This window comes from Typopeltis vanoorti, chromosome 22 (genome assembly GCF_054136105.1).
Source record: "Typopeltis vanoorti isolate ZY-2024b chromosome 22, IOZ_Tvanoo_1.0, whole genome shotgun sequence".
NCBI lineage: Eukaryota > Metazoa > Arthropoda > Arachnida > Uropygi > Thelyphonidae > Typopeltis > Typopeltis vanoorti.
Window position 1 is genome coordinate 66,496,559 of NC_143570.1, and position 23,981 is coordinate 66,520,539.

The following is a 23,981-nucleotide window of genomic DNA, read 5'->3' on the forward strand; positions in this document are numbered from 1 at the left end:
CTTGAGAAACGGTTGGGAAGGATTGTGTAAGAAAAGCTTGGTGAACAACAAGCTGGATTCAGGCCAAATAGAGACTGTCAGGATCAGATTTTCACTTTATGACAAATAGTTAAGAAATCATTGGAGTGTAACAAATATCTGTATTTAAGTTTTGTAGATCTGGTAAAGGCATATGACAAGGTGCGAAGAGAGAAGTTATTCAATACGCTACAGTTATATGGTGTCAATGGGGCATTATATGAAGCGATACTTAGTCTTTATTTGAGTTGTAAGTCAGCAATTAAAATTGAAGGAAGTACAGGGAGATGGTTTAATGTTAAATCTGGTGTCAGACAAGGATGTAGGTTATCCCCTCTGTTATTCATTATCTATATGGATCACATTATGAATGAAAGTGGTATTAAACCTGATATTAAAATTGGAAATGTTAATCTCAGCTCAGTTTTACACAGATGATGTTACTCTTCTAAATAAATCCGTTACAAGTCTGCAAGATTCTGTGACTAAAGTGAATAACTGTTATAATAGATATGGTATGAAGGTCAGTATTAAAAAGACAAAGACAATAAAAATAGGCAGAAACATTGAAAATTTCAACTGCATTGTGAATGGAGAACCTATTGATGAAGTAAAACATTTTAGCTAATTAGGCATGATTTTTATTGAAGATGGTAAATTAAATATGGAAATAGACAATAGCGTCAGCAACGCTGGTATGGTATGGTAGGAAGTCAACTGAATATATTTATATGGAATAAGAGAGAAATTAGCCAAAACACTAAATTAGCTGTATCCAAGGCAGTTTTCAAACCAGTTTTAACTTATGGATCTGAGAACTGGTCAGAAGTAAAACATTTGACTAAAGACTAGAGACCATAGATATGAGAATCCTGAGAAAGATTGAGGGCATGAACAGATGGCAACATCAATCATTGATCCCAAGTGCCATTGTTTCGGGCCTATAAATAAAAGGAAGGAGACAGAACAAACTTTTCATGCCTAGTAAAAGTGACTTGCGTCATGCTGACAAGCACATCAGAAATAATAACAGTGATTAACAACAAGTTCAAAGACACATGTTCCCAGTCGTGCATACGTGCACAACCAGACTTATCATTTGCACAAAGGGAACAAAGACGCCAGCTTCAAAGACAACGCGAAGAAAAATGTCAAAATGGTGACAACAGTTGGACCATTGACTACAGACAAGATAAACTGGTGAAAAAATCAAGTGATGTCACTAGCAGCCACCATAGAGACCAGCATGCGGGCACCGCATAGGAAATGTGCAAGACCCATGCGGTCCAACATATGACTCACAAAACCCAACGCATCAACTTCACTAACATCCGTGGCCTAAATTCCAACCTGAATTGTGTCCACTACCACCTACAGTCTACCAAAACCCACTTACTCTTGCTGGCAGAAAATCAAATCTCACCTTCCCCCAGCACCACTTATCTTAACCTTCCAAACTACTCACTCTTTTACAACTTTCATCCTAAGGGTGGTGTCTGTGCATACATCTGCTCTGACATACCTTGCCAGAGACCACCCAACCTAGAATCACCCAACTTTGACCTTCTTTGGGTGAAAATATTCCTTCCCCACTCAGTCTAATTCATCTGCTGTCTCTATCTCTCCCCCAACACAACCAACCACCCTGAGCTCTTTAATTTCCTCTCCCTAAAAATTGACTTTCTCCAATCCCATTTTCCCAACAGTGAAATCATCCTCCTAGGAGATTTTAACGTCCACAACACTAACTGGCTTTCCTTCTCCTGTACAGATCTTGCAGGCAGAGATACAGAAACATTTGCCATCACTGACGACCTTACACAACTTGTCCAGATGACCATTCCAGATAACCGAAATCATTCCCCAAACACCCTAGATCTCTTCTTCACCAATGACCCCTCCAAATACATAGTGAAAGTAGTGAGCCCCCCTGGGCAATTCTGACCACATCCTAGTGCTCATCTCCTCTCCCATACAACAACGTTTGCACAGACACTCCCATACAAGAGTAATTTTGCACTATAACAGTGCCAAGTGGGACAGCCTCTGCAACTTCTAGGCCATATTCCCATGGTTGGACTATTGCTTCCGGCCTTCTAACCCAAACATATGCACTGAACGTATTACCAAAGTAATCCTCACTGGCATGGAAATATACATTCGACACACTACTCTGAACTGCCATCCCTAACTAAACCCTGGTTCTCCACATGATGTGCCAAGGCTGTCTAGATGAAACACCAGACATACTGTAACTGGCTTAAATCAAGGACCTCATCCTCATTTAGAGCTTATACTGAAGCCCGAAATAGATGCAAAAAAAAAAAAAAAAAAAATCAATACTTACAAAACAAAGCTTGAAATAGCAAAAGAAAACAGGAAACTTGCAGCCTGTCCAAATGGGAGCCGAGCCTTTTGGTCTCTCGCTAAAGGAATTGGACGTAACTTCTGTCCAACACTATTTCCACCTCTGTCATACGCAGATGACTCTACTGCATCATCATCCACAGAAAAAGCCAATCTTCTGGCTTCATACTTTGTTTGAAACATGCATAACTGACAATGGTAAATGTCCCTGTCATTCAGGACGCCCAACATACAATGCCCCTATATCCTTTTGCCAGGATGAGATCAGAAAAATACTGTCCAAATTAGATACAATGAAGTCTCCTAGTCCTGATGGCATTCCCCCAATTGTCCTGAAGGTTTGCACACCAGAACTGACTCCTATCTTATGTCGCCTATATATACTCTCTTACTCCACTAGAATCTATCCCATAAACTGGAAATTGGCCTATATTCAGCCCATTCCTAAGAAGGGTGACAGGTCACTGCCATCCAATTATCACCCTATCTCGTTTACCTCAGGCCTGTCAAAAGTAATTGAAAAAAAATCATCAATTCCCAACTCCTTCACTTTCTTGAAGACACCTGCCAAATAAATGACTGCCAGTATGGATTCCACCACTGCCGATCAACAGGAGATCTACTCACATACGTCGCCCATCTCTGGACAAATGCTATGGAGAGGTTTGCCGAATTTCAAGTGGTTGCCCTAGTTATCTCCAAAGCCTTTGACCGGGTCTGGCACAAAGGCCTAGGCAAACTACCATCATTCAGCCTGACCCAGGACTTCTGTAGTTGGATTGCCAGCTTTCTGTCTGGACGCACACTGTGTTCGATGGTGCATGGCTCCCTATCCTCTCACCATTCAATTAATGCTGGGGGTCCCACAAAGTTCTGTCCTCTCACCAACCCTCTTCCTGCTATATATCAATGTCCTACTACAATTGACCTCCAACCCAATACATGGTTTGGCAGACGACAACACACTACACTCCTCGCTTGCATTTGATAAGCCTTACCCTACTCAAGTCACCTCACCCTACAGAACATCAACCACCACCACCACCCTCATCTCTGATCTCGAAGCCATCCTACAATGGGGTTCGGATAACCTCAACATCAATAAAGCCCAGTTCTGTACTATTTCCCATAAAAAAGAACCATTTTTTCCCAGTATCCTTTTTGATGATACCCAAATTTCCAGACCGTTTGAGATCTAATTTCTTGGAATCACCCTCACATCAAACCTCTCCTGTCATAAACATATCACAACCAGTGCATCTTCAGCCTCAAAAAAACTAGGATTTCTCTTTTGCTCAAGACATTACTTCAACCCCGAACAGCTATTAACATTATACAAATCACAAATCTGCCCACATATAGGGTGGGCCCCACCTCAACTTATCAATGATCCATCCCTTACCAACTCTCTCCCCCCACTTTCACACAGATGTATGGTCTCTGCAATATGTATATTCTACAAATATTTCCATAGGAAATTCTCATCTGAAATAACATCAATAATTCCTCCGCTGAGTACTAAGCTCATTGGAACAGATGCAGCTGCTGCAGAACATCCCTTCACAGTACACCTAGAAACAAACAGAACAAGCGTCTTTTCCTCTTCCTTCATCCCTGCAACTGCTGCACTGTGGAACAGTCTCCCACCTGCTGTGTTTCCCAAGGAATACAATTTAGTCATTCAAGTCAAATGTAAACAAATTCCTCCTTTCCCAACCCACTACCCATACACGGTACTAATATAATATAAGTTGACCAACCAACCTCCTGTGTATGGACTTAAAAAAAAAAAAATATATATATATATTTTCATATATATAAAAAATATATGAAATATATGTATATATTTAATTTCAGTTTATTTCCTATATCATTTAAGTACAATTGAAACAGTATTGGTCCCAGCACTGAACATTACAGCACACCCACTTGTTTTTATCTTCATTTTCCATATACTATTTTTTGATATCCATCCATCAGCTACAGTATTATCTATATAACCAGTTTCATATCCATTCCCATTTGTTCTAATTTGCATGAAAGAGTTCCATGTGGTATTCTGTCTAATGCCTTTGCAGAATCCATTACCATCATCTTTTAGCCATTTCCTTTATCCAACTGAATTGTTACTCTATTATAAAAAATAATAGAGTAACACTTATTTCTCTATTTATGACACTATATGAAGTCATGTTGCTCTTAATATAGTGTCATATTTTTTATCCACCTATTCTTAAATTCTCATTTCTAGTAGTTTTATCATCATGCCTGAGATGCTGATCAGTCTAGAATTTGCTACTGCTGTCTTAGAACCTCTCTTATTCAAGGAAATTATTTTGCCCACTTTCCACTCTTTTGGAACTCTACTAGACCTGAGACTATCTTGTAGAACTGGCAGTACCTCTGACATCCTAGTCAGAGGCATTGCCAGTTCCCTTGCACATTCTCCCCAAACCCGAGCTGATGTCTGATCTAATCTTCAACTGTATTTACATTGGGATTCTGCAGTATCCTAACAACCTCCAATTCATCCACTTCTGTTCCCATTTCAGTCTCTGTCACATATTTGTTGCAAGTTTTTCACTTGGTTATACAATACATTAAAGATATCAAGAAATTATATACTTGGCTTAATCCTTTATCCAAGTGTAAGTCCCCAGTCCTGAAGTATTTTCAGGACTGGGGAAACTCGTGGTAAAGGTGGTATGACTTCACATCACTTGCCTTAGTATCCCATAATGCAAAGCACATCTCCTTGCAGACATGTGTAATGCTATGCATTATGGGAATGGTCACTATCCAGACCAGTATTAGAGGTGTGGCTCCAGACTGGAGAGGCATAGGTGATTATAGGACGAATCGTCATCTAGTATAGTTGCAATTTGATTCTGTTGCTGAGCTTGCTGTTTCTATTAATTAGTGGATAGATCTGAACTATGGCTTTAGATGCCTTTGCGCACGTAGCCTTGATAGCTTTTTGTTGAGAATTGCACCCAGGTAATTTGTTTCTCTCTGCCAGGGAATTTTTGTATTGAATAGTAACACATCTTCTGCAGGAGACATTGGCCTTTTTGAGAAAAGAATGGCTGAGCTTTTCAGGGGGTTGACTTCCAATCTCCACTTGGAGACCCAACCCTTCAGTTTTAGAGGGTTTTCTTGAAGCTTTCTGGTAATGAAATAGGGTCTGAGAGATCTGGTTAGTATTGCCGTATCGTCCGCATACATGGCCAAAATGGAAGTCATTGGATTGTGTGGGATGTCTGATATATATACAGAAAACAGCAATGGTGCCAGTAGAGATCCCTGCAGCCCTCCAGCAAAGATATGGTGCTGGGACGATGTAGAACCATTGATTTTAACTTGCATTGGTCTGTTCTGAAGATATGAATGGATTAGATGAACCATTTTTAGTGAGGTACCGGCTGAAATAAGTTTGTGCAGGAGTCCAAAATGCCAGATTTTGTCAAATGCTTTGGATATGTCTAGGAAAACAGCTCCTGTGCACTGGCACCAGTTGTAACTGGTGGTGATGTATTCGACAATTCTGTAGATTTGCTGGGTAGTACTGGGTGTTGCTGAAAACCAAAACTGTTCTTTAGGGAGGATGTTTAAGTCATTTACTGAGGTTTGGAGTCGTGAGAGGATGAGCTTCTCCGCAACCTTACCCAGATTGGAGATGAGACTGATTGGACGATAATTTTGCAGTAGGTGTGGGTCTTTGCCTGGCTTATGTATAGGAATTACATCAGCCAGTTTCCAGGTGGAAGGAAAATAGTGAAATCTTAAGATTGCAATTATTATACTGGTCAGGTGCACTACACTTTTCGAGGCAGCAGCATGATCTCCCTGTTTGAGATGCCATCTGGTCCCGGAGCTTTATTGTTCTTAAGTTTTTTAATAATATCATATAATTCAACAGGTGATGCGGGTGCAATATGGTCAGCACTGGTATCTGGGAGATTTAATGCATGCCTGACCTGTCTGTGGATTTTGTACAAGTGATTGAAATCTAAGTTATAAGAAGGTTTGCACTGCTCCTCAAGATTCTTTAGTATGGCTTCTGCCTTATCTGCATCTGTGTGGACTAGGCCCTGGTTTGAGATTATGGGGAGGATCTGTTTTTATTTTTGATATTTCTCAGTAAACCCACAGATAGAGTGATCAATAGGTGAGATAGAGGCTAACTTTTTATCCCAAACTTGGTTTCTGTGAGTTTTAAGTGCATTTCTTACTGCTCCATTCAATCTATTAAGCACTGTCTTGTCCTGAGGAGCGCAAGTGTTATGAAATCTCTTTCTAGCTTTGTTCTTCTCTCTGATCAGGTTCATTATATCCTCAGGCAAACGACCATGCTTGTGGAAGGTTGCAACCGTTATAGCGGACTTAATCTGCTGGGTGAGGCTAGTCACTTCAGATTCCACATCTTCTGGTGTACATATGTGAGGGACAGGTCCAATTTGATCCCTAAGTGTTTTAGACAATCTCTCCCACGATATGCCTGAATGAGAGGGAGGAGACAGGCATTCTTGTTCTCCCAATTGCAGTAGAATTGCGTTGTGATCCGACGACAGCTCATTTAGTGATTTAAGGCTGTACTGTAGTTTAATGTCTTGCAGGATAGCTATATCCAGGATGTCAGCAGTGCCAGCCGTACTGAGATGAGTTGGTTTGGTAGGTCCAGCCACAACAGGAAAGGATGCAACCATTTTTATTGGTAGATTTACTGTTCCAAGCAGGATGTTTTGCATTGAAGTCTCCAGCGATGACGACCGGTCCTTTTACTCCAAGGATGGCATCCAGATCTGAGGTCAGTAATGTCTTTTATGGAGGGTTGTAAGCAGAAAAAATTTTAAGGTTTCCAATTGAGTTTGTGAGGACATTAATTCCTGTGATTTCGAGATTGGTAGTTGTAGGGTTGGTTATTGAATGATGGTTGATATAGTTTTTGATAAGGGTGGCTGTACCTCCACCTCTATACCCAAGTCTGTCATGTCTGTAAATCTGATACCCTCTGATTTTTAGGGTGTCAGCAAGACTCAGGTGAGTTTCATTGATTAGAAATATATCTGGGTTGTACCTATTATTGAATTCCTGGATTTCTAACAGTTTATTTTTGATACCGTTGGCATTCCAAGCAATAATCCTAAGAGAATCTAGGTGATTTTTTTCTTATGCATCAGGAAGTGCAGATAATATGGATTGGGTTTGCTGTGAGAATCTTTTTTGTAACACTTAGTGATGGATTTGAGTTGCTGAAATCCTGCAGCATGTTTGCAAGAAGGTGTAATAGCTGATAGATTTGAATGCAGGTTAGTCAGGTTCTGGGTTTGTACTATCTGTTTGGAGCAGGCCACATCAGCATATGTTCTCGCTTGATGTTGAGGATTAATTTTTTTTTAAGGGGCTCAGTTAATGATGGGCGAGCACCTGTTGTCATGTTCTCTCTTGCAGGACTGAGGAACCTGAGCTTCAGGAACTCTCGCACTAGATGACGAGGTAGATTGATTATTTGGATCATTCCATCTGTTTTTTGGAAGTGATGTATGCACCTTCTATAATTAGCAGGGTGAGGACCCCCACAATTAGCGCACTTTGCCAGGGCGGATTTTCGTTTGGCGCAGGTGTTTGTGGGGTGATTCTCACCACATTTTAGGCATCTGAACTGAGCTTTGCATAGCTTCTGGGCGTGGCCAAATTTTTGGCATCTGTGGCACTGCCCAGAAGATGCTTTCTTTCTCAATGGTTCTGGGGTGATTTTGAGTCCACAGATTGATTTTAGATTATATATGTCTTTGTAAATATTATGAATTTCTACTGAGACTAAAGGCATAGGTGTCTTATTTGATCTAAACATTCTAGTGACCTTTATGGGAGGTAGATCCTGTAAGTTAAGGTCAGTAACTGTTTCATCCGTGTCAATATCCTGAGAGACTCCTCGTAGGACCACTTTCAGATTTTTTTCAGAGGCAAATGAAAATGTGTGATATTGTGTTCCTCTTGCGTCCAGCTCCTTTGTAAGATTTCTATAATTAGCCACCGTGGCGAGCTGAATTTTTATGCTCTTGTCTACATTTTTAGCAGATCTGTAACTTATTTGTAAGTTAGCCATGACGGTTCTCAGTGTTGTCCATCTCTGCTTTTCCCTTAGGATAATCAGTGGCACCTTTTCATTGGGGGAGGCAGAGGGATCTGTAATGGGAACATCCTCGTCCATACCAACATCATTTGTTGGCTCAGCAGCGAGAGTTTTTCTCTTCTTATGAGCGTGGATTTCTCCTTGATCAGAATTAGAGGTAGAGACAACTAGATTGAGTTTTTCCTCCATTTGAGAAGAGTCTTCATTTTCCTCAATGTCGACTTCAGGTAAGGAATCTAAGTTAAGTAGCCAGGCCAATCCCGTTCAAACTTTTTGAGATGCTTTTTAATAAAAGGGAGTGCTAGCCTTTTATCGAGTGACTTGATAATGGTGTCGTGGTCGATCATGCTAGCAGGCCATGTCAGCTTGAACTTCTTTTGGAGTTTATCAATAAGTACAAGAGCTGGCTCTTTATCTAGCAAATCAGTGAATACGTCTAGGTCAGGTACGCTCATATCGTTTTAACTGCGTATGAGCGCTAATAAAAATCCCGCAGGTCTAAAGGCCTGCCAGCAGAAATTTTGTAGAATATCCCATGGCCGTAAAGGACTGCCAGCAATACCAAGCGTAGGCTAAAGGAAGCAATTGCAATTAAATTGCATCTAAATCAAAGTCTTACCTTGATATTTCACAAAATGAAGAACGCTTCGAATGCATTTATTCACAATCTACCTGTCTCGACTGATCAACAAGCGAAAGCTGAACAAATAAACTACCGCGGTGATACCACGGTTTAAGTAATGCAGAAGTCATATTTTCATGTATGAGTTGCCAAAAGGTGCCACCTTATTATTATAATACTCTGGATTAGAGGTAGATAGGTGTTGAAAGTTTTTGACTTGGTTATACTATACATAAAAGATACCAAAAAATTATATACTTGGTTTAATCCTTTATCCAAGTGTGAACAAACAAAGTTTGCTCCTGAAGTATTTTCAGGACTGGGGCAACTCGTGGTAAAGGTGGTATGACTTCGCATCACTTGCCTTAGTACCAGACCTCAATAAAGGTCGAAACTGGTCCAGGTAGTGACCCTTCCCACAATGCATAGCATTATACATGTCCACAAGGAGGTGTGCTTTGCATTATGGGATACTAAGGCAAGTGATGTGAAGTCATACCACCATTACGACGAGTTGCCCCAGTCCTGAAAATACTTCAGGCACAAACTTTGTTTATTTACTTTTGAATAAAGTTTTAAACCAAGTATATCATTTCTTGGTATCTTTAATGTCTATCACGTATGTTACAGAGTAACCTAACTTGGATGATATACCCATGCAAAGTGGGCAAACTCAACAATTTATCTGCTTCTGTCAACTCGTGAAAAGCATCATTTATTAAGGTTAATATTACATAATCATTCTTTCACTTACTTGTAATGTTGTGAAAGAACTCTTTAGGGATTTCCTTTGGCCTACTCGGCTATACTCTTCTTGTAATGTGATCTTGCATTCCTTACCATGCTCGTCACCTTTCTTGCCTGAGTCTTTTACTGTTCATGAGTTTGCTGGTCACCTTTCTCCTTATATACCCTCAACAGCATTTCTTCTTCTGCAGCTCATGCTTAATGATATTACTCATTCATCTAATTCCTGCCTGATTAACCCTCCTTACCTGAGGTATATAATTTAATATAGCTTCTTCTAAATATCCCTTAACTATCTTTCATGCACTACTAACATCTTTACCTAATAGGGTTTTATGTCATTGTATAGCTTCAAGCTTCCTCTTAAGCTTGTCATAATCATCTGCCTTGTAATTCCACATATACCCCTTCTTTACAGAATATTCCTCATTTTTTACACTTCTATTCAAGTCGAGACCATTTGGGAACTTTCCTCGATTGGAGGCAATGTGGCCAACTTAGTTATGACTAATGTTAGATCCTGAATGGAGAACTTTTGAAAGTAAATTATTCATTCAGGATTTAACATGTTAACTCTAATAACTTAAGGAGATACCTGCACTCCAGCAGAAAATAAAGAAAATTGTTTGCTATATGTGATAATATATTCCTTATATGTATTTTACTAAGATTTTGTTGCTCTCTAACCGGAAATCAAAATAGAGAATCTGTATCAGAATAGAGAATTTGTATAAGAAAATTATTAGTTTCATGAAGGTATCTGGTATCTAGTATGCTGTAAATCACTAGACAAGTTGTAAGTAGCAGTTTAAAAGTCATGTGAGTCGTACAAGTTGAGCGTAGGGCCGGAGGCAATGGCATACATGGAAGGTAACGTTAGCACGCTTTCCCAAAAACAGCACTCCAAGAGCAAAACGAACGTAAGGGATCAACTTGGGGGCATGAACGAAGACGGTCGTGTTAAAAATACACAGCGAAAAAGAGGGCGCACGAAGTGGGAATATAAGGTGATGCGTGCCATATAGAAGACTTTTTCTGGTTTTTCTTCTCGTGGATCTTTTGACTGGTGGTTCGAGAGAGAGACGTGCATCGGTTCAGCGATGTTGGACAGCAAGCCTTTTCCTGGATATGCTTGAGAGATTCCATGTGGAGCTAATCGTGAGATATCGGCCTCTGCAGAATCGAGCCCTCACTGAATGTCCCATCGGAAGGAACGGAGAAAGTTTCCTTAGACGCGGTAACAGACACATGCATGTCCGGCAGCAGTTCAAGGACAGCGTAGCCCCAACGCCAGGCGCAGAGACAGCCTAATCGGAAAGTAACCAGACCCTTCACATGGAAGCGACCTGATATCCAAAAAAGAGTCGGTAAAGTAGAGAATTTTATTATACATCTCAGTTATGTTAAAGAAAAGAAAATCATGTGTAATAGAAGAATGTGGACAATTTACTAGAGAACTTTAGAGAGAATTATTATTTGGAATAGCTAGCTTCCGTTAAACAGAATTGTCTGGAAGCGATTACATATACGAGTGTGACTGAATTTGATAAGTGAAGCTGATATTGCAGAAAGCATTTAATTGAATGTCATCAGAATGTATAATATGTAACTAATGAGTAACTTGTGGAACAGGATTATAGTTTATGTAGTAATGTATTTCATTTGCCTTATCTAGTTTTGTTTAGCATTTTCCTGAACTAACTTAGTATGATTTGAATTAACTTAGCATATACTGATTTTATTAGCATGAATTTATTTGTATGAATTTTGAGATCATGTATATGATACATCATAGTTGTAAATGTCATGACATCCCAATAAATATGTTTTATTACTTATACCTGAGTTATGCCTAATTACGAGATCAAATTACCACTTATAAAAAATTGAACCAAGGCGGAAGGGAATAGAAAGTGTTTAGAGATAGATTACAGGTCACGACTGCTAACTGAAATCTATATGGCCGTAACAAAGTGTTTATTATTGCATATATGCCTAAAGTTCCAGGAAAGTCTCCCTGAGTAAGAGTCCCTTCTATTATAGGATACTGGCTGGCGCAGCTTTAAAATATAAATTTGGCAGTATCCGAAAAGGAGACAAACCACTGATAGAAATTTCTTAGTCCGTATGCAGAATAGATAATAGCGATTACAGAGATAATAGAGGTTAGAAAATAGTAGAAAGCAATGGCATAACACTAGCTCTTCTTATCCTATGATTGATTCAAATACTCTTGCACCTTGAGTCCCCCCCTCCATCACATGCTTCCTCAAGTAATTATTTATCAGTAGATGTATAAATTCCATTTCCTCCCTGCCTTGTGATCTTTCTTCCTTCCAGTCTATAACTCCATAGTTGAAATGTCCCATTATAATCACTCGACCTATACTCATTGTACTAATTTGCCGATGGATGTTTTGCAGATCATCCATGATACTTCCTAGCCTATAGCAACAACCAAGTGTATATTTTGTCTTAGTGGCCTTGATCTCACCCAGAACTGCTTTAAATGAACAGCCACCTTACTGCCTATCATCCTCCTCATTCCCAAGATACCCAAGAAACCAGACCTGAGCACAGTAATCCAGATGTGGACATATCAAGACCTTATGAAGAGGAGTAACAACTTCCTTATCTCTACTTGTTAATGTTACTGTATTCTTCACTATTCAAGTACTCTTATGATCAACCTTAGCAACCTTCAGGAAATTGATGTGATGGATTTGAGGTGGTTGTGTTGTTCTCGAATAGGCACTTAAAGTTCACAGGGCATGGAATTACTTCATTATTGAAGAATATACTGACAAGCAGAGATTATCTGGTTATTATACTTCTAGTCATGGATAAGATTCCATCTGAAATACTGTGCACAAATCTCATCACCAGGGTTTCTTGGGGGTGAGGTGGAGAGGATCCAGAGGTGAGTGACTAAGACGGTGGCAAGTCAGAGGGATGCTTCTTATAAGGATAGGTTGAAGATTTGTGGGTTACAGAAATTGGTTTACAGGAAATGGATAATATATCTCTATCATATAATCCATTTCCTATAAACCAATTTCTGCAAATTACTGAAAGATTTTTATAGGATTGATGCAGAGGAAGTGTTTCAATACAGGTTTGGTGGTGGGCGGTAACCATGGGTCATCCCTAGAAATTGAACAAGAGTGTGGTTTCCAAGTCTTGGGGATTAAATTTTTTGTTTACAGAGCAGTTAATGAGTAGAATAGACTGCTAGAGTCTGTTGTGGGTGTTCACATCAGTGAATAAGTTCAAAGCAAATTATGACATATTGTGCAAATCTTGGTTAGTGCTAGGCATAATGTTTAAGGCCTTGCTTGATGAATCCCTTAGAGTTGCCCATGCAGTAATAATAATTATAAGTTATGCTATAAAAAAATTTCTCAGTGTAATTGAGGAATAATTTTTGGTCTGAATCCAGAAATGCCTCTATTATTTTTTGACTATTAAAGTTTATTTCATTACTTATTGACCTACAACAAGAAAAACAGTGAATTTCCATCAGAGGAAGAATTTTCATTTCTAAGAATTATATTTGAAGGAGAGGACTTTTATTGAGCCTCACATTAGAAAACGTTTGAAAGATTAAGTTCTTGCAAATAAGTTGGAAGAGTTAACAGCTTGTGAATCATTCAAATCTTCTTAGAGTTTGGATTTTTATAAAGTAAAAAACAAACAGAAAAAAAAAGGCTAATTATAATATGCTATTGTAAAATTTTCTTGAAAAAAAAAAACTGCAGAAAATTGGGATGCGAATGGTATATGTAAAACATAATTTCTTTCATCCTCTGGTTTTTCTGGAGAGCTTGTAAGAGGTCTTTATCATTAAGTGCAAATGCCTTGATGATTGCTCTTTGCATTATCATCAAGGCATTTGTACAGTTGAGAAATTATGCAGAGGGCAATTAGACCTCATGATGGTGGAGATTCCTTCTGGTCTTCTTTTCAGAAGGAAAATAGCACTGTAATTTGGAAAATTTAATACAATAGTGGTAAATATGTGTAACGAACAGTATTTATTTATAAGGAGTAGTATCAAATTATTGCTTCATGTTGTTTTTCAATTTAAGCACAGCAGAATGCATTACACATCACTACACAGTAGTAGTCTGTTTCTGTCACAGCGAGTGGTATTGTGTCTGTTTTAAAACAAATGCATATACAAATCAGAGAGTATTCTTTCTTGCATCTCTTTTAAAATAGATGTCATTTCGAACTACCTGTATGCTGTTCTCATGTGACTGATTGATTGCACTACCATCCTCAAACCACTTTGTGCACAAGGAATGCAGTTGCAACATTGGGCTGGACTGATTTCCTCATCCCACTCATACCCTGGATCTTCACATCCTCTAACTACAAATCTGAAGGATGCACTTTGAGGACTCTGTTTTGCAGATGATGCAGTGCTGAAACAAACTGTTAATGAAGAGCTCCAACATCTGAGTAAAGATTTTTTGTGGGTTAGCATACTTCTTAGCAATGGGAAAAGCATATAGCATATTAGATGGCGACTTTATAAAAATGACAGAAGGCTTGCAAAAGTTAGAGGATTAATTCACATAAAAGCCATTGTTAAAAAAAATCAAATTTTCTGAGAAAAAAATAAGCAGACATTAATTTGTACCTTCATATAATATGTGCAATATTTGTTTTTATGTGCCATGATTTGCATTTCTTTCAAAAATTAAAAATTAACATAAATAGTATGTGCTTTCATTAACCTTTGCATGCACAATTAATCAAAGTGCTTGCTTTTTTTAGTTAGAGAGTTGACATCTTATCATTAAAGGTACCTGTGGCCTAATGATGACAGGTACCTTAATAATTTGCATTGTTTTGAAACCAAAATATAAATGCAAACTATCTCCATGATATAAGTATGACGGCAAATGTAATAGTCATTACTGGATTCGGTAGTGCATAGAACATTTCATTTTTTACATGAAGTGATTTGTTGTAGAAAGGCTTATACGTTGGCAACACATGACTATTAAATTATTTAAGGAATTCACAACTTATACTGGAATATTAATTAAAAGAAATTTTAATCAGTACTTCCTATATTTCGGCTATGTGACATTGCTATCTTCATGGGAACATACAAATATGACATGTGCAAACAGGCACTACAAAAAGCAAATGAGGCAGAAGATTAGAAACTATTGTTGTTCCTAAAGTCCTAATGGTGTCCCCTAGCGGGCTATATTGGGTTGTCTTGGCCGTTGGACTGATGTTCTCATGATGTAAGTCTCCCAAATTTGGGCAGTCTCATGCACCCACTTTTGTTGAGGTTCGGATTGTTTTTTAGAGCTGATGTTTCACCAGATTCTATGAATAATCTTTTGTACTTAAACTTGCTGTGGAGTATTACTTTGGCTTTATTCCAACATATTCTGTGGCGAGTATCCAGAGCATGGTCTGCAAGACCAGAGTGACTGTACTGGTGAAACCGGATGTAGTCTTTGTGTTCCGAAATCCTGATATTCACTGTTCTGCCTGTTTGGCCAAAGTAGGACAGTTTACAGCTGCAAGGGACCTGGTATACCCCAGGTAGGTCTAGCGGAAAGCGGTTGGTCTTTGGTAGAACCATATAAAAAATTGTCATCCCTTATCCACTCTACAGCATTCCCCCCCCCCCTCACACACACAACAATATGGGATTATTAAAATACTATATAACAGGGCAAAATTAATCTGTTCAGATGACAATGCCCTAACCTCAGAACTAAACCACAGTCTTAAAACTTTCTTAGCCAATGGCTACCATCCCCAAAAAATACAAAAAATATCAAACCAATAAACCACATACCCCCCCCCCCCCCCCATTCACAATAAAGATTACACTAAATCTATCACCATTCCCACCATCCAGGACAACTCTGAAAAAATAACCCAAATCCTTAAAAAATATCACTTGATTTCTTGTTACAAACCATATAAAAAATTGGCATCCCTTATCCACTCTACCAAAGACCAACCGCTTCCCCTAGACCTACCTGGGGTATTCCTTTGCAGCTGTAAACTGTCCTACTTTAGGCAAACAGGCAAGACAGCGAATATCAGGATTTTGGAACAAAAAGACTACATCTGGTTTCACCAGTACAGCCACTCTGGTCTTGCAGACCATGCTCTGGATACCCGCCACAGAATACATTGGAAGAAAGCCAAAGTAATACACTGTAGCAAGATTATTCATAGAATCTCCTTCAGCTCTAAAAAAATTGCAAACCTCAACAAATTTGAGTGCATGAGACTGTCCAAAATTTTGGAGACTTACATCATGAGAACATCAGCCCAACGGCCAAGACAACCCAATATAGCCCGCTAGGGGGCACCATTAGCACTTTAGGAACAACAATAGTTTCTTGTCTTCTGCCTCATTTGCTTTTTGTAGTGCCTGCATGCACGTGTCATTTGTATGTTCCCATGAAGATGGCAATGTGATGTTGCCAAAATATAGGAAGTATTTATTAACGTTTCTTTTAATTAATATTCCAGTATGCATTGTGAATTCCTTAAATAATTTAATAGTTGTGTGTTGCCAACGTATAAGCCTTTCTACAAGAATTACTATCATACACGGAGATTCTATCACGCGCAAGACCCGCCAATGCAGCAAAGTGGAGTTGAAGATTTCGAGACAATTAAATCGTTTGACCTTCCTAAAATGCTGCCTGGATAATGAGGTAATGAATGCCTGGATAATGAAGCAGCATTTCTCTTCACAGAAGGCTTTCTGGATTTATAACCGTGCTAACTTCGCCCTACTACGAGAACATATTACTGTACCACTACGCACATTCTCCTAGCCGACGAAAACAAAGCTAATCGGGTGCTAGAGGTGGAGCTTTCTGGCATGCTGAACCACGATCTTTCGATGATTCTCTATGACATCTCATGCGCTTTGGCAACAAAAGAATTTGAAAACATACATAGTCGGCACATCAAGAAATTTGGTAACTTGAAAAAGGACTCTACCTCCATACCACAGCAACCACTCAACACAACGAAAAGGACTACACAGGTAAGCTTAATTCTTTATTATTAGATCGGACTACCTACCTCCCTATTGAATATAATCCCACCAGCTCTCAAATTAGAACACTCCATAGGCTCCTTAAGAAGGTCACTTCTTGGCCTGTGGAAGTTACTAACAAACTAAAACCTTTTAACTTCTAGAACCCCCTGAATATATGGACTTCCAAAAATTCATACACAATCTGTGCCATTACGTTCCACAGTGGATGGCATTGATTCCCCCAGATGTAAATTAGCCAAACATTTAGCCAAAAGCGCTCACACACTATACTGGCAACACCCCATCACACATAAAAAACTCAGCCCACTTCAAACCCAGTATAGAAAACCTCTCACTCCAACATACTGACATAAAGGTCAGTTTTGACGTCTCCTCCCTATTCACAAATGTCTCACTCAAGGAAACCTTTGAGCTTATCCAAGCCAAATTTCCTCTCGATATCTTAGTCCTATTTCAGTTCACAATGAACTCAGGCTATTTTGTTTGGCCTGAAAAATTCTACGAACAGATAGAGGGGACAGCCATGGGATCACCACTTTCCCCACCCTTGGCCAGCTTCTTTATGGAGACTTTTGAAGAGAAAGCCTTAAACTCTGTCCCACAAAACCCCACAGTTTGGCTTCGCTATGTGGATGATGTGTTTGTTATTTGACCACATGGCTCAGATACACTCCACTCCTTCTTAACACAGTTAAACAACCAACACTCCAAAATCCTGTTCACCTTGGAAAAAGAGGAAAACAACTGCCTCCCTTTCCTAGACACTAATTACGCACCAGCCTGATGGATCCTTGGTTTTCTCTGTCTATAGAAAACCCACCCATACAGGCAGATACATTCACCAGCAATTCCCCCCCCCTCACAACAATATGGGGTTATTAAAACACTATATAACAGGACAAAATTAATCTGTTCAGATGACAATGCCCTAACCTCAGAACTAAACCACATCCTTTAAACTTTCTTAGCCAATGACTACAACTCCCAAAAAATATTAAAACCAACCCCCCTTCCCCTTCACAATAAAGATTACACTAAATTATCACCATTCCCTACATCCGGGGCACCTCTGAAAGAATAACCAAAATCCTTAAAAAATATGACTTCTTGTTACAAACCATATAAAAATTGGCATCCCTTATCCGCTCTACCAAAGACTAACCGCTTCCCCTAGACCTACCTGGGGTATACCAGGTCCATTGCAGTTGTAAACTGCCCTACTTTGGTCAAACAGGCCGGACAGCGAATATCGGAACACAAAGACTACATCCGGTTTCACTAGTACAGCCACTCTGGTCTTGCAGCCCATACTCTGCAACACAGAATACGTTGGAAGAAAGCCAAAGTAATACACCGCAGCAAGTTTAAGTACGAAAGATTATTCGTAAAATCTGCCTCAGCTCGTTTATCTCTGTTTTTAAGCTGCGGTGTATTACTTTGGTTTTCTTCCAACGTATTCTGTGTTGCAGAGTATGGGCTGCAAGACCAGAGTGGCTGTACTAGTGAAACCGGATGTAGTCTTTGTGTTCCGATATTCGCTGTCCGAGATTCTATTATTCATAGAATCTGCCTCAGCTCTAAAAAACATTCCAAACCTCAGCAAATTTTGGTGCATGAGAGTGCCCCAAATTTGGGAGACTTACATTATGAGAACATCAGCCCAAATGCCAAACCACCCTAATATAGCCTGCTAGGGAGCACCATCAGGACTTTAGGAACAACAATAGTTTCTTATCTTCTGTCTCATTTGCTTTTGTGGTGCATGTGTCATATTTGTATGTTCCCATGAAGATGGCAATCTGACTTTGCCGAAATATAGGAAGTAGTTATTAATTAAAGTTTCTTTTAATTAATATTCCAGTATACATTGTGAATTCCTTAAATAATTTAATAGACATAGTGAAGTGATTTGATTAGTGTAATTTATGAATACTACAATGCAAAATTTATTCATTATGAAGAAAATCTTATTTTAGCAACAAATTTCTGATTATCTTCTTTGTATTAGATGTCTCCAACATGGAGAAGTTAAAAGATGAAATAACTGTTTAACTTAATAGCATTTTGTTTCCTTAATAACTTGCATTGTTTTGAAACCAAAATATAAAAACAAATTATCTCCATGATACAAGTATGATACCAAATGTAATAAAGTCATTACAATATTCAGTAGTGCATAGAATTATTTCATTTTTACATGAAGTGATGTGATTACTGTAATTTATGAATACTACAATGCAAAATTTATTCATTATGAAGAAAATCTTATTTTAGTAACAAATTTCTGATTAGCTTCTTTGAATTTCACATCTCCAACATGGAGAAGTTAAAAGATGAAACAACTGTTTAATTAATAACATTTTATTTATTTATTTATGTTTTTATAGGAAAACAACTTTCACAAACTGAACTTGAATATTTAGCTGCCTTATCAGGATGCTTGTTCATTTCTAATGAATTACGATCAAAAACATTCACAAACCAATCACAGTAAGTGTCTGTTCTTTTGCACTTTTCTTAATGAAGTGATTCCTTGTCAGTTTTTCAAATATCAAGTTTTTCGATTATTAAGTTTGATCAGTAGTCATTAATATAGTTTTTATATATTTTATTTTAATGTTGAGTGCTAATTTGCATTTAATGCCATAATATATGATAGAACACAAAAGTAAATATGAATCACAAAGAATGAGGAACAAGATGAAGAAGCACATTGTAAGATAGGAGGAAGCTGATGACAGTGATTATGACAGGGCTATGAAACATACAAGTGTTAGAGTAAAGAGTGAAATTAAGGTCATCAGAGTGGAGTGTAAGATCTAACAGCTTAGTATAATAAGTAGAACAGGGGTGGCCAACCTATGGCACATTGCATGATTAGAAGTGGTGCGCTGAACCCCAGAGAAAAATTTTAAAAAAATTTGTATACGATTTATATGAACACACAATTAACCTACCACTGAATTCTAGAGTGCGCACTTATTATACTTGTTTGATCTTGAAGCAACAGGCACTGGCAAATGCTTACATGCGTCAATAGTTACTCAATCAGGTTAACAGCTGGCTCTCGTGTTATAACGTTTGATGAACTTCTGATTCGATGTGAGTGAACAATTCTGTGTTTTCGAACTTTATGTTTTTATTAGCAGTTCTTTAGTTTAAGATAAGATTTCTGTTTTCATGAAGGTTTAATATAGTTCTGTAAATTTAAAAATAAATGTTTTCATTTTGAACTTGTATGTCAAGTTCTTGTCCTCTCTCCTAATTTGCTGATTACTGAAACCTGCAATTATTCAGTGTATTTGTATGTGTGTGTTTTTGTGTTTTTTTTATACAATATCTTTCCTTTTTATTTACGTATAGTAGGTTTATTCCTAAAATTTAACTGATCATCAGCAAAGCTTTCGTAATGAGGATGTTTGGGTTGTCTGTGAGATGGCCAGCTGATCGACTATTTTATGGCAGGAAGCGATCACGTATTTCATTGGACATAATAGATTATGAGAGAGTGACGAAAACTCTCTATGAAAAAAAATATATGTATGATTTTTAAACTTATAGAACTGTATTAGGCATTCATGAAAATAGGAATCTTATCTTAAACTTGTAGAACTGTTTTTGAATATTCATAATGTTTAAAACGATAAAATAATTTAAATAAATTATTTAATAATAAGCTTTACTTTTTGAAATAATTTTTTTTACTGTCAGTTACCCATTACTTTGCAAAAGAAAATGAGCAGAAGAAAAGCAGAAGGTGATAGCAAGCGCCAGTTTAATGAACTGTGGGAGAATGAGTTCTTATTTATTGCAGGTTCTTCAGGAAAATCGTTGTGCGTTGCTTGTGAAAGCACTCTCTCAGATAATAGAAGACATGATCTTAACAGACACTATAGAAAACATCAAGCTGAATTAGAAGAAAAACTGAAGTTAGTTCCTGGATCTGAGTTGCAGAAAGAATATATGGTTAAGAAAAAGGAAGAAATAAGAAAGAGACAAAATATATTTGTGAAACGAAGTTGTGAAAGTGTGGCAATGCTGGAGGCGTCATATGAAATTGCCTTTGTGTTGGCTAAAAAACACAAGCCTTTCTCTGATGGAGGGGAAGTTGTTAAGCTCTGTCTCGAAAAATTTGCAAAATGTCTTGGTGATAAGAATGTTGAAAGAAAGTAAAGCAAATTGCTCTGTCCAAGCAAACAATCACAAGATGCATCGAAGAACTTTCCCATGATATTACTGAGCAATTGAAAGATCATGTTCATGATTGTTCTTTCTTTTCTTTAGCCTTGGACGAATCCGCTGACATATGTGATTTAGCCCAATTAAGCATTTTTATAAGAGGAATGATGGTAATTTTAACATCTTTGAAGAACTTATTGGTCTTGAGTCACTTCATGGAAAAACTAGAGAGGTCAGGCATATTTGACAAAGTAAAGTCATGTCTAGAAAATCAACAACTAGATTCTAGTGAGCTCATCGGTGTTTGCACTGATGGAGCACCGTCAATGGTAGGTAGAGTTTCTGGGACTGTAACTTTACTTGAAAGGTTTTTAGGTCGTTCTCTACTAAAGTATCACTGTATTATACATGAAGAATCTCTGTGTGGAAAAACTCTAAATTTGAAGCATGTTATGATACCAGTTGTAAAGTGTGTGTGAATAAAATTGAGCAAGAGGGTTAAACAGAAGAGAATTCAGAGAATATTGTGAACTGCTAGATATAGAATATGGTGATCTCATTCTTCATTGTGAGGTGCACTGGCTTTCTAAAGGACACGTTCTCAGTATGTTTTGGAAGCTGAAAGAAAGTGTTCGTAATTTTCTGGAAGAGAAGGATGAGCTGCATGAGGAAAAAGCCCTGTTATGTGATGAGAAATGGCTATTTGATTTAGCATTTTTAGTTATGTTACCAGCCGCCTCAGTCTAAATTTGAAACTCATCTAAATTTGAAACTGCAGGGCAAGAAAAACTGTTTCCTATCTTAGTAAATGACACCAGTGCATTCAAAATGAAATTAAAACTGTTCATCTCCCAGTTAGAAAACAGTACAGAATATACTGAGAAACTCAGATTATTGCAAGAGTCCTTTAACAATCATTTTAGTGATTTTGCCGAAGAAGAAGACTGCGTACTTGCATCTATAAATCTCTTTTCACTTACTGAACAAAAAAATCTTGACGATGCCTAGTAACATACAAATGGAACTTACTGATCTCAAAACCAGTTCTTTATTGAAAATGAAATTTAATGAACTTCCATCACTCCCAGATGCTTCTGATATAATTAATTTCTGGCGATCGTTGCCCTGTGAACATTTTCCAGGACTGAGAAAATTTGCTCAGAGTTATATTTGTCATTTTGGAACTACATACAGATGCGAACAAGCATTTTCATCAATGAAAATGATTAAGAACAAATTACGATCGAGACTGACTGATTGAAATTTGAAAAACTTTGATGCTTTGTGTAACTGATTTAACTCCAAAAATTACAAGCTTAACAAAAGCAAAGCAATTTCAAAAGTCTCAATAAAATAATTAATGTTTATCTTGTCTTTATATGAAATCCTTTTATTTAAAAACTGCTAAAAGCGTCTATATTACCATATAAATCATTTTATGCATAACTGTTAAATATATCCATATTACCATATTTTAAAGGGGCTGAAAAGTGGTATAAGTTATGGCACATCTTAACTGAAAAATGAAAAAATTGACGCATGAACTATAAAAGGTTGGCCACTCTTGAGATAGAATAAGGAAGGGTCAGCCATATGTGCAATAGGTGGAGTATTAGCAATCTGAAGTGACTGACAGTTCCTGCCTGCACAGGGTTATGACATTATGTCAAGGGTTTAAAAATGTGTTGTCATATTTTTATTCTAAATTTAAAAAATAAGAAATAAGGCTGTTGAGTTTGTGGCATTGATTGAGTTATTTTGTCCAGAAATTCATATTTACGAATTTAGGGACATAAAACACGTGTTGAAATGATTATTTTACTCATTATTAATAAAATAACGATTGACATTTTGACCCCTGTGTTGAGGTCACCATCAGAAAAATACGTGTGTATATGAAAACAAGCTACATGCTCTTGCACTCTACAAAGGTAAATTGAATCTATGCTGTTAATTGATCTTTTATTTAGTGGTAAAAACAAAACAAAACAATCATCTAATCATATCCAAAGGGGATATGATTAGAAACATTTAAGTTTTCATTAGTTATTATTTAAGTTATTATAATTATAATTTAAACATTTAAGTTATTATTAGAAACAATTTAATTATCGGCATTTTGAATTGTATTGCATTTTAAAATTTGAGATGCAATTTTTTAAAGTTATCTAATTTTTTCTGATATTATGAAAGAATTTATTTATTTTATTTTTATTATTTTTATTATTTTTATTTTTTTGGTGGTGTGTGTGTGTGGGGGGGGGGGGGGGGCATTAGAATTCTCCATCTGATTGAAAAGAAGTGAATTACACACATTCAGGAAAACAATGGCTTTCCATTGGAAACAGAATAATTATAGGAAATGATAGATGCAGGGGTAGTGATAGATGCAAAACATACACAAAAATGGTAGCATTAACTGAAGCATTACTTTTCAGCTATTGTATTATTATTATTATTATTATTATTACAGTGATGCCAGACTTATGACGCTTCACTTTATGACGATCTGTTTATATGATGCTTTTTGATTAGATGTGCCCATTTATATGATGCTGCATTCTTCCATATGAGAGTTTTAGCCATACGACACTATCGTGAATCAACGATGAGTAGTTTCCGTGACTGTTTGTTTACAATGTTCTTTGATTGCTACATTATTGGTGTTCTTGTGTTTTGCTGTAAATCGTAAACTGTTTATAACTATTATTTTATTTTAGTGTTGTTATAATGGAAGATAAAATTGAAAGTAAGGATACTATTGCTTCTAATGAAAAGAAGTAGGCCCATAAACTTATTACATTACATATAAGATTAAAATGATTAAGTTAGTGACAATGGAGAATTGCAAA

General features: G+C 37.5%; 1 protein-coding gene across 1 annotated transcript in view; it reads left to right on the forward strand.

Moving 5' to 3' along the window:
- Positions 1 to 23,981, forward strand: part of LOC150094469 (propionyl-CoA carboxylase alpha chain, mitochondrial-like) — a 559,741-nt gene that overhangs the window by 396,337 nt on the left and 139,423 nt on the right. The window contains exon 18 of the mRNA XM_090412316.1: positions 19,338 to 19,440. Within this exon, the coding sequence (XP_090268442.1) occupies positions 19,338 to 19,440 (103 nt within the window). The remainder of the gene's footprint in view (positions 1 to 19,337; positions 19,441 to 23,981) is intronic.